The 12652-nt window shown below is 34.6% G+C and overlaps 1 protein-coding gene across 1 annotated transcript; it reads right to left on the reverse strand.

The window, feature by feature from the left end:
* Positions 1 to 3168: 3168 nt before the first annotated feature.
* croc (transcription factor crocodile) lies at positions 3169 to 12396 on the reverse strand. Its single transcript, XM_073074193.1, has 2 exons — positions 11305 to 12396; positions 3169 to 5341 (listed from the first exon to the last, which is right to left on the reverse strand). The coding sequence occupies exon 1, from the start codon at positions 12327 to 12329 to the stop codon at positions 11319 to 11321; it is 1011 nt and encodes a 336-aa protein (XP_072930294.1). The 5' UTR covers positions 12330 to 12396; the 3' UTR covers positions 3169 to 5341; positions 11305 to 11318.
* Between the last annotated feature and the right edge of the window lie 256 nt (positions 12397 to 12652).

Below are 12652 nucleotides of genomic sequence, written 5' to 3' on the forward strand. Positions count from 1 at the left end.
AAGGTTCAGGATATATAGCGCTGTGCAAGACGGACAGGCAGCGGAAGCTCAGTAATAGGGTTCCGTGTTTACCCTTTGGGTACGGAACCCTTAAGTTTAAGAACCCCTGATTCCTTCGATGTCGGAATGCTAATTACAATATTTGTTTGCAAATACGTGCGCTATGTACACTTACCTGCTTGCACAAGAGTTAACATTTAAAATAAATAGAATTTGTGCCAATATCAACATGGGCGCGGTAGAAAAACAATAAACACATCACTGGTTCAATGACCGATACAGATGAGATGCCAAAACAAGCACCCTTACCTTCCACAATGAACGTGGAGATGTCGTGCGCTTGTGCAGTGGAAATCTTTATTAATGATCGAATACATGCCTAGCTGTGTGCACTGGGCATGTGTGCCACGAAATGTCGTCGATGAATCCTCTCGTGATTGATCACTTTCGAAATACAATTGGAATTTAAACTTAGAAACTTTCTTATTGTTTCTTTTTTTATTGTTTAACCTAACGATTAGGCAGACGTGCTACCTGATGGAAAGTAGTCAACGCCGCCTATGGACATTTGCAACACCAGCAGTCGCTAATGCATCGCCGGCTTTGTAAAAGAGCTCTTTTTATGCCTTTTTTGAAGAGCTAATGTCATAGCGCTTCGGGAATACCTCAGGAGGAAGCTCATTCCACATGTTACACGTTCAAGGTAAGAACATCCGTGTAAACCGAACCGTGGAGGACCGCCATGAGTCCAATTGTTGTGGATGGAACTTCATCCTTCGGCGAGTGGTGTTATATGGTGTTATTAACGTCTGTTAGTAATAAAAATCAATCTTAAACAATTGTTCCCTAATGAAGGGAGAAATTTAAAAATAATTGCCAGAAAAAGTTGTGAAATTTACGTACATAAAAAATTGTTAAGTTTGATTATTACTAACGAGCAAAATCCTATGGAGATTTATTTGAATAAATCACTTATCAATATGCATAATGTCTTATATATAAAATTCTCGTGTCACAATGTTAGTTACCGCACTCCTCCGAAACGGCTTTACCGATTTTCACCAAATTTTATATGCATATTTCGTAGGTCTAAGAATCTGGTAATGTCTATTTTTCATACCCCTAAGTGATAAGGGTTGTTCACCCTTAAAAAAAAATTATTTATATGACAACACAATGTTTGCCAGGTCAGCTAGTATGTTCTATAATGTGTATTATATAACTTTAGATATAATTTCGGCTGCTTTGCTTACAATAAATAATCTGTAAACAAAAGTATTTACCACTATTGGGAAGCGGTGGTGATGTTCTGTTCGTACGTAGTTAGTACTTAGTTTACGTGAAGTTGGTAGAACCCTACATGGTTTGACTCCGGCGGCACCGCCGGCACACTTATTTCTGCCTCATAACAGCAGTGTTAAGCGCTGCTGTGCTCAGGTTTGAATGGTGTGGTTAGGGAGACATACTTTTCAGAGGCGTTCCAGCTTAGTCCTCAGGGGTAGCGGCACACCTGTGACCGACCTCAGATAGGAATATCAAATCCTATCTGAGATTGATAGAGCGATATTATCTTTCCGCGTTTTTGATTCACACTTTCCCTTTACCTACGTAAATTGTTTTTATATTAATAGGTTTTATATTAAGAAAATACCTAATAGGTAGATAATTACCAAATTTTCTAAAATCAAAAACAATTTCAAACAAAATAAGTAGCTGTAATTGTTATATTTCTGCTTGTTTAACGTTAAAAGATACTAAAATTATTGTTAGTATTTAGCTTATTATTGAGGCCTATAACTTCATCTCAGAACAATGTTTCTTCTGGCTCTACCAAAGGATCTACGCAGACTAAGTTAAGACTCTTAATCTTCGACTTCAATTTTAGTTTATTGTACATTAACCATGATGTTATTCGTGTTGTATTCTTATGAAGATTATCGTTGTCCGTCTAGAAAATATTATAATGAGCAGTATAATTCTGTTACCGATTTAGTTTTTAAGTCTTGTCGATTTTAACCGCACCACAAAAATCTATCTTCTTTAAATACTCTTAATCTGTTGATCATTGCATTACCAACATATTTGTGAGGTACCTACTTAAAATGTGTATGTTTTATATTAAGAACATTTTAAAATACAACTTTTTACAGGAACAAAAAGTTTGATATAAAAAGTAGGATGACAATCATTTAATAGGTGGTGGCCGTCATTCTGAAGAAGACGGCACTAAACGACAGAGATCCTCTTGACCCGACTAAAGGTACGAAACGCCAACATAAATAGACCTCTGTCGAAATGTTTCTGTTCCTCACACACGTATAATAACGCTTTATATGAGGATCTAGAAAGCTGGTGCGCACAAGAACATCAAATGAACAAGTAACTCCTTGAATCGACTCTTGAATTTTTTAGTTAGCATCAAAATGCGTCTACATCAAACGTGGAGTGCCACTATATTCAATGAAAAGTATTAAAATTATTAAGATGATGAAAAAGTGGCACAATATTACATTTATAATTTACTTAACAAAGCCAAAATCAGATGTCTGTCTAAAGAATATCTACTTAGTTTGTAAATAAATTCATATTTTACCTTAATTTTCTTTAATGCATTCAGTAACCACATACTTGATACCTAAAGACCATCTAAATAATCATACTAAATAAGTATTAAGAGAAACAGTCATGTAGGTTATACAATTAACGAAAATATGACACAAAACATGCAAATTAGTAGTAAATCGTTGCGAGGGAAATATATACTTAAACATTGTTATCAAAATGACTCAAATATTTTAGAAAACAAGAAAAAAACAATAACTATTTATCAACTTCTACCTACTTTACGTCCTAGCGAATACCTACTACAGGTACGTTGTATTATATTTAGGTATAGAGCGTATCAAACAAAAAACAATAACATATTATGCATCTATCAAGGTACTTCATACCTTACAAGCAAATGTTCAATTTTCTTATGACGTCATTTACTTATTTCTCATTTGATTTCAAGATTTAAATAAGTACGTTGAGATATAGGATCAATTTGGATATTTTTCATTAATTTATCAACACAGAAATAAAATTGATAAATTCATGAATAGGAATAATACACATTTATATTTACACAACGATTTTATTCTCGTGGACAAATCGGTATTAATTTAAAATAGGTATATTTTTACATCACATTATATCTACTGAGAACAAACTGAAATAATTTATGGCTCAACTGAGCTTTCCATGTAGTATTAAAATAAATGTTTAACAAAACATAACAATACTAAATTTCGATGTAACACATTCTGGTTTACATTATAATGTGAGTCTCACAGTTACAAATAATTTTACTAATATTGAAAAAGGAAGAGACAGTGCCAACTAGATTGAGTAATTATTGTATGAAAGTATAAATTGTTCACAATAATGTAATATGAAAAACTATACTTGTACGGCTAACTTAAAGATATGCCAATATTTATATGGGTAGGTTTTAGATCATAATTTAAGTAGATTATTAGACTGAAAATTGTATATAGGTAGGTATATATTCTAAACTCTTAATAGTCCATGAATAGAAAGTCCATTTTACTATTAAGATTAGGTAAAGGCAATCGACTATATAAGTACCTACATTTTAAGTCCAGGAGAAATCAAAGCCCTTAGCTTATTTATGGCAATTAATGGCAATTGTCTATCTTTATCATAATACGTATTATAAATTTGCGTTTATATATGTACTTATGTACCTACGTCGCAGGTAAGAAGTCATACTTCTCTGTAACTTGGCATAATAAAATATTATAAACCATTTAGACGCAGTTCAGTGAGGAAGCAACAAACAGGCAAAAGTAGGTAAATTTTACAAATAAATATGTGTTACATCGCGCTTGTAATATTTGCCTCTTCTTTATATAGGAACACTTTGATCTGTTTTTCCATACACGTCAAAAGAAGTATAACTTCTGCTATGCGTAAATTATAGATAGGTTCCTATTGTTTAAGATAAACTAAACAATTTGATATTAATAGTTCAGAAGATTTTTAATTGTATGTCCAGATTTCGAAATCGTTTACATCAAATAATACGAATACTGTTACATCTCTATCTATATTAAATGTTTTATTATAATACCCACTACAGCTATTACTACTTATATACAGTAAAATTGTATGACTTGACTACGTTCTTATATCGAAATATTTAACTATATATAATGATTTCTACTGCCAATAATATAACTGTCATTACAATACAAAATTCGAACAAAACAGTTGAAGAGTTCAATCACCCTCTTAAGCCACTCTACCTACAAAATATGAAACAAAAGCCACTATCATTGGCTTCTTCAACATCACAATCACTAACTGACAGCTTTATCAACCGAAAGACTAGAATAGAAGTGTATTAAATAATCTCCTAAATCTAATTAAGCATTCATCTAAGAGTCGATATTTTACTTCATTACTTTCATTTCCTATTTTAAGTACTGTAGCACTACCATGAGTTGGCATAGAAACGCCACTATAGAAATTGTAAATAGAAAACTATTGTCATTTTGCTAGTGAATAACATAACTACTATCGTTACGGTATTTCTTGACAACGTCTGTCAAATTAATGACTCATGGGACCGAATTTGTATGGCAATAGATCATAATGACATTCGCTAGCGATTTGATTTCGATAGGTTTTTTACGTATCGAGTTACGTCACTACGGATTTTAGTTCTACGAGTAACCACCAGAGGCGCTGTACAAATTTTCATACATTTATTTTACGCAGTCGCTAGCGAATAATACTTTTGTAAACTCATGGTAGTGCTACTGTATTATTTTTATGTGACGTAAGTGCAAGAACAGTAGCGAGAAAACGGATATCAATTTAAATCTCTATTTTTTATAGTGATGTAGAGAAATAGCGTAAGAAACTATTTTATTATGTACGTTAAAATGTTATATGTCTACAACGCCATAAAGAAGGTTCAATAGTCAAACACGCTATAAATCATCTATGCACCAATCCCATTAACGTACATTCTCACATAAAACCGAAACAAACCACTTCGGAAGTCGTCTTAACTATACAAATAAGTCTACTAGTGAATGAACATGTACATGCTAAAATAAGTCTTCGTGTTCTATGATTAAGATACATCATGTTCAGTTTCCTAGAAATAATCTATAGCTGTAATTTATAAATAAAAGCTGTTCGTACTGAACCGCGCGTTTCACTGCTCATAAAGTTCGTTATAACTCATTTATCCGTATAATAAATAAGTATATACGACATTTTCGTGGCTCCTCTCTCGGCCGCCTCGTGTCTTCTTGCTTCGTCTTACCTACGACAATAACACAAAACATTAATACAAAAAACTCTGTTACGACACTTAACTTATCATGCACCGAAACCAAATTCATATTTGACAGAAATGAATAAATCTTATACTAATATTCATTATCTTATAAGTACGTAGGCCTTGTCTGATTGTAAAAACTGTAAATTTTTGACAATTGGTTTGTAAATTTATAATTTTAATTAAATTAATGCGTAGTTTAAACCGAGAATAGTGTATACAACTTGTAATAGTCAAATTGTAAAAGATCACACTGACAAACTAAGAAGAGTGAGGACTGATAATATTAATGTGAAAATATATTAAAAATGTCGTTAAAAGATAAATAGTTTTAACTTTATAGATGTCCAATAGATACCTACATAGGTTTGTCATAGGTAAATTGGGTATTCATAAAACTAAAAATAAAAATAAAAATAATTTATATTTTATAATTATATACCTAAAGTAAAAAAGTTGAATCATTAAAAGTTTTGCCAGGATTGTAACTTTTAGCAATGCTGAACAGGTTAAAAATAGACACTGCGTTTTTAAAATATGCAATAAGTACAATATTAATGTGCTAATAAGAAAATAGAGACATTATCGTTAGATAATTTATACGAGCAAACCGCGATTGCAGGCAGCTGTGTTAAAAAAGATCATGTGATTTTTATACTTAAAATGATAATACAAATACAATTCATAAAAAGTTCTTTATAGGGAAGTTAGTTAAACTACTCTATCTTTCGTTAAAATGTTACTAGATTAGATTATTAAGATACGCGCGAAAAACATAACCCTTTCTGGGCAGTCGGGTAAAAAATTAGTTAATTTCTTAATACTCATAGCTACATATTAGGAATTGGATGAAAAATAAGTTACGGACAACGTATAAAAGGTAAATAACATACAACCTAAACATAAAAAATTACGAGATAGTCTACTCTCTAAAATGAACTGACTACCACGCAATTTATGGAACATTTATAAAGACTACATTTTGCAATTGCTGCAAAATGTCGATAGGTATGTACATAATTCTTTTATTGACACAGCAGGTCTTTTTATTTATTATTACATCTTCTCTTTACCTCATTTAATTATGTAATGTCTAAGCGTGTGCAGGCTAATACCGTACATATAATAATTATTGTTTTGTCAGCACTGTGAGTCCCGCGCGCGGTCGTCATAAGCAATTTACCTGAGTACGCATTTAACTGTCTACCGCGACGCGTGTACTCAATCTATCTATTGTCATAATCTCATTGAATGTGAATTAATAAATCATAGCAAAGTAGCTTTTTCATGACAGTAACTAGCTTTTTCAGAGAGCCATATTCAACAAAACAAAATATCTGTAGAGAGATAGAAGATAGAAAATATTTATATAAAACTTTTTTCTATCTTAAATGTTTGTAACCCTACGATATGAGCATGGCTTCAACATTTCATAGTAACATCGGTTAGAGATATGGAAGAGCGGAGCCTCCTGCTACAGGCATTTTTAAATGCTTACTAAATGGCACCAATCACTGCATAAATAGAAAATATACGAAGAAATGTTTAGTATTAACCATGTTTTGTTATACCTAGTTATAAGCATTTCTTGTATAAATTTTATTTTATTTATTTTTTTATTTTATATATCTGTTCTTTTGTGTACTGAAAATGCATGGGTAGAGATGAATTCATATCTCTTTAAAATATATGTAGGTACCTACATTTTCTTATAGGTATGTAGGTTTCCAGATAGCTGTAAAGATAATACCTAGTGTTATTAGGAATATCTTACCAAAGAAACTCAGAAGGTAATAAGACCATATACCTATTTTCTTACTTTGTACTATTTATATTTACTAAAAAAGTTGGTTTTCAAATATGAAAATGTCTAAATCATGGAAATATTTTTAGTACGTGTTTAGCTTTTTCATCTGTTATGCAAAGTTATGAGTAAGTGTTCCTATTGCGTAACTACTAAATTGAAATTTAAATAAATTATAAACTGAAATTTAAAATTAAAGTTTAAATTGTTTGTTAATGAAAATATTTGATGTATTTGGATTTTCTTATTGATTGACCAATATCAATATAATATATTGGTCTTCCTATGTTGAATACGATTTTTTTTTTTAAATTTTAAGCAGTGCTGTTTTATGTTCATGTTTACCTTTATATCACGCCATGTAAGTAACAGTTTTTCTAATTAATTTGTCGAATCAAAGGAGAACTCTAAGAAGCTGACATATTATATTACTATGTCACCTTTATTTCACCCATATATTCATGCCTCGAAAATATTTAGGGTGCTTGCGCAATTATCGAATATCGAAGATCGGATCAACGAGCTTAACGAAAGTCGACAATAACGTAAAAGTAATACGTAATATGAAGAATTTTACTTAATAATGTGTTTTCAAAACTTTAAACGATAATATTTAATGATGTCCTAAATCACAGATAGAGCAGCAGCACCTCTCCGCGCGTCGTTCATACCAAATATAGACATTTGACAATTTTTCACACTAAACTTTGTCAAATTTCGCTCTTTGACAAGCCATAATTGGATAGAATATTAATAGCGATAGAGTCAACCAAAGCACGTTTTAGTAAATTCTTGCTCTACCTGAATTAAATACCGAAAGAACTTGAAGAGATGTAGATACTTATATAAAGTTTTATCCAAGAGTTACCTATTTTTAATAGTTTTTAAAAATGCGACTTAAAATTTTGATTCACGTAACCCACGTATTAAGTTATCTTTATTTGACTTTCTTACTACATTCATAATGTTTTGCTGATAAAAATATTAAGTTACAATAATTATGTTGAGCGCCTACGCGAATTGTTTAAGACTATAAATGTTCTGACAGTACCTAACCATTGTATTTACGATAATATTTTATATACACGCATAGATTAGTAAAGATTACTCACTCCTAACAAGAACTTGTACCCAGTTTTGAGAATTGAAATAGTTGCGTAACAAAGTTTTGCCACGTCTCCGTGCTAAATTGTCCCTAAAATATTTGAAATAATTAGTTATTTATTACGTAAATTACGCAGTATTACTTATTTATTCGTAAATTTTCTCTAAAAATGTTTTTATTTGTCACGAATTCAAAAAAAGAACTTACTAAAATAAGTTTGTGGCTTCATTCAATTTCAAGGCGGCGAAGTATCTTTACCAATCTATGTATACACGCAAGACTTTTTTACAGAAAAATCCCAATAGACATAATTAACTAGAAATAAAGTTAAAGTTGCGATACAGCAATTAAGAAGCAAGGTATGTAATTCTTTTATGAGGAACTGTATTATTTGCAATAAATTACCAAAAGACACGGGCCTACCCGAGTAAAGGTTTAAATATATTTTATAAAATTATTTTATTTAAAAAGGCTTATAGTAATGTTAATCATTATTTAAATAAATACGCATGATGTGACAACTCCAGCTCCACCATAAATAATGAATTATATGTACCACTATGACTTGAATCATATTTACTGTTTAAAGGTCCCAAATTTTCACACGTATTTCTTTCACCGCTTCTTCCCATAGCGAAACACCTTGGGGTGCTATATTGTTAACGTTGAAAAAGAGTTCTATATGTATTAATTTAATAAGAGGACCTATTTATACCCTACATATTATTTCAGATTTGAAGACTGTATACTTTATCTTTTCTAATAGGGAAACAACAAGTCGCACCAAGAAATAAAGAATGCGACTAGGATAAAGTCATTTTGAAACCAAAGAAGTCTAGGTTCCCCATTAACATACAAATCATAAAGTATGAATTTTAGTATTAATTTCATGGGCATCATAGACACATATTAATGTCGTTTTCCTAAACTAGGTAAGAGTTTATCAGTCAAAAATTTCAAGGGGTAGTTAAAGATAATACAATGTCTTGATAAATAACAGGTTTAGGTTAAATACGAGTTTAGTCGGCATGATATTCTTATGCCGTTTTCTTTTATTCCCGAATTATAATTCACCCTACCTAAAATCTTCCTCGTCGACCCACTACTGTCCCACTATTGGGTCACTCCCACTGGTCACCTCCCTTTCTCTCTTAATGTGAGAGCAATTTAGGCTCTACCACGCCCGTCAAGTGCGAATTAGCGAATTTTTATTTAACTCCAAAGCGCGCATGTTTCAACATGTAAATACAATTGTTAAAGCAACTGATTGATAATTAATTTCTTATATATCTATGAATCTATAACTTAAGGATGAAGTATATAACTTAGAAAACAATTGAGACGCCGTGTTGTAAACACTATCATTTTTAACCCCACATTTTCAATATGTCTTTAATAAAATAATCATAATTTGCCAATTAAATATATACCTAGAATCTTGGCGTTCCGTAGGTATGTGTACTCGTTAATAGATATTTTTTACGTATTCAAAAACAATATGTTATGTTCGAAGCCCACGATGCGCGTACGCGGCACTTGGTCACCACATGGTCAGTTACTGTTCTCTGACGTAAACCAGAAACAACAACCAACTGAATAGTTTTTACCACTTTGTAAACAATAATATTTTATCTTCAACACAATGCGCTACTATTTTTATTTTCTATTATTTTTGATAATAGATAGATTGGTACAAATTAGCGTATTTCTGTGAGATACTAAGCTTCATGATTTTAGTGTATTCCATTATAAAATTGAAAGTAATATCTATAGTAAGTTATTTTGTATAACATTAAAGTATTTTATAATTCAGGATAAAATTACTAGTTACGTAATCCATGCTCTACAAAATTAAAAATCGCATAAAAGTAAAATTTGACATGACATAGGTAATTATGCCTATTATACGCGAAATATCTATGGTAGGATACATAGGTATAATATGGGTAGGTATATAATGTTTTTAGATTTTTTGAATTTGTAATAGCAGTCAGCATTCTTGGGACTCTATCGAGAGGCAATGGTTCATTGGATTATCTTTGAATTTTACATTACTATACTTTACTTTGGTTTTTTACACGTTTTTTTATTACTTGTATATTTTAGTATACATATAGTTATAGTTAGCTTTTACCTTTACATAAAAATAAATAAAATTCTAAAAAAAATAACAAACATTAATAGTATAAAACAAATTATTGTGAAAAATATACAGGCTGGTTAAATTTAACGTAGTAGGTAAAATGATAGGGCCACATTTTAATAAAATTATTAAGTTAAATAAGACTTACTTTACACATGAAATATAAGTAATTTTAATGTTCCTTCTTGATCTTAGTTTAATAAGCCAATCGTTATTTTAAAAAATAATCGGTAGTTACATTAAATGTGAGTTTTTCTAAAGTTTTACTTTATTGAATTGTAATGAATACTTGAATGACATTACATAGCCAAATTTTAGATGCAACTTTTGTGTGCTTAATGTAGTAACTGTCTGTAGGTACAAGTTAAAGATAAAATCGGCCTTGCGTTCTTTGGATAATGTATGTCCAGAACTAATCAAAACAACCGTCTGTAGCTTCCGTATAACAGATTTCAGCCGGCTAGACGTCGGGCTGACGACGAACGTACGCACACCTATGCATTTGCGCACGCACACCCTTACACCATCAGCACCCATTGTTACAGACGGTTTCTAACACATGTGGAGTTTCGACATACCTATAGGTGCGAACGGAGCGGGAGGCGGCAGGGTCGGCCGCCGATCTGTAAACAGTGGTTATCGACGCGCCGCCACTTGCCTCCACGGCATCTCCGGCTACTGCGCTATATTTATCCGCTCTGGAACTGACGCGGCCGGCTAAATCCGTTCGGCGCCGTGCGATACCGGCCTCCTGCAACCACAACACGTCACGAACTGCTCCGACGCCTACCCCTCGGCCGCAGGGGTGGAACTGGAGCGCAGCACGCACAGCGGCAGTCGCGGGCGCTAAACATATCGCAATGCGCTAGCAGCGGAAAATCATAAGTAAAACTCACCTAAGAATGTTGTCTCAGTATGACTTGTGAGCAGGAGCCGGCGCGGCGGCCACGCACGCTTGATGATGGTAGTAGGAGGGGGCCGGCGTGCGGTAATGGTGGTGCGGCGGTGGCGAAGAGCGGTACACGTCGGGAGCTGGCGAACCACCGCGGAAACCGGCGAGTTGACAACTCGGTGGCTCGAAGAGATCTCGGAATGCAGGCGGCAATTGCTCGGCGGGTGGCTCGGGTGCGGCGTACCACCCCGAAGTGGCCGCTCTGAACTCTTCGGCGGCCAGCGAATAGGGCTGAGGCGTACAATAAACGGCCGAAGGTGGAAGTCTTGGTTCACTAAATTCATCGAGGGTATCCGAGGGTTTATCGTAGCGCGCGCAATCCGCGCCCGGTTCTCGCTTTGGTCTACACTCAAAGATGCGAGGCTTGACGTCGGGCTTCACGTCCCGCGCCTGTCCGAGAGCGTCGGCCGCACTGAGCGCCTCCTGCGCCGCCAGCGCCTCCTGCGCCTGCTGTAGTTGCTGTTGACGTTTCAATGCCTCCTCCTTTTCTTTTAACGCATCTTTTTTCTTGAATCGACGACGCCGTCGCAAATAAGAACCATTATCGAACATGTTATACGAATCGGGATCAAGGGTCCAGTAACTTCCTTTGCCCGGTTTTTTATCATCTCTTGCTACTTTAACGAAACACTCATTTAAACTCAGGTTATGCCTGATAGAGTTTTGCCAACCTTGCTTGTTCTCTCTGTAATATGGAAAACGCTCCATAATAAATTGATAGATACCATTGAGTGTAATTCGACGATCAGGTGCATTTTGGATAGCCATTGCTATGAGGGCTATGTAAGAATAAGGAGGTTTGACCATGTCCTTGGGGGTACCGACATGCTGCTGGTGCGGGTGCAGGTAGGGGGCTCCGTAGCCGTAACGATACTGCTCGTACGCATAAGGCGTCACACCTGTCGAATAGCCTCCTGTGGCTCCGCTTCGATACGCATAAGGGCTCTGTTCACCAAATAACGCGTGCATCGTGGCGATGTGATCACTAACACAACATGATAAAAACCCGAGCGCGGGATCCTCGACGCGCTGCTCTTTCGGCAACAAAACTACGACTGACTGATTTTGTTTAGATTCACAACAAGGCCCGTTTACATAGCGGACGCTAAACGAGAGGCGAATGAGCGGGATCGTGGGCGCCACCGGCGGTGTAATGTGGCGCCCCGCCCTCCGTGCGCAAGCTCACGTCTCGCTTCGATGGCCCGGCTACAGATACCGTCGTCCCTCTCTGGCAGCCCGGCCGCCGCTAAGTGGAGCGCGATACGCCCAGAGCCTGGCCGAGGGCGGGGCCC

The sequence above is a fragment of the Epargyreus clarus genome, unplaced genomic scaffold (genome assembly GCF_041222505.1).
Source record: "Epargyreus clarus isolate Ecla_fem2 unplaced genomic scaffold, WU_Ecla_fem_2.2 ptg000007l, whole genome shotgun sequence".
NCBI classification, from domain to species: domain Eukaryota; kingdom Metazoa; phylum Arthropoda; class Insecta; order Lepidoptera; family Hesperiidae; genus Epargyreus; species Epargyreus clarus.

Excerpts from the sequence above, each read along its gene's own strand:
- croc (XM_073074193.1), bottom strand. The coding sequence starts at position 12,329 with ATGCACGCGTTATTTGGTGAACAGAGCCCTTATGCGTATCGAAGCGGA.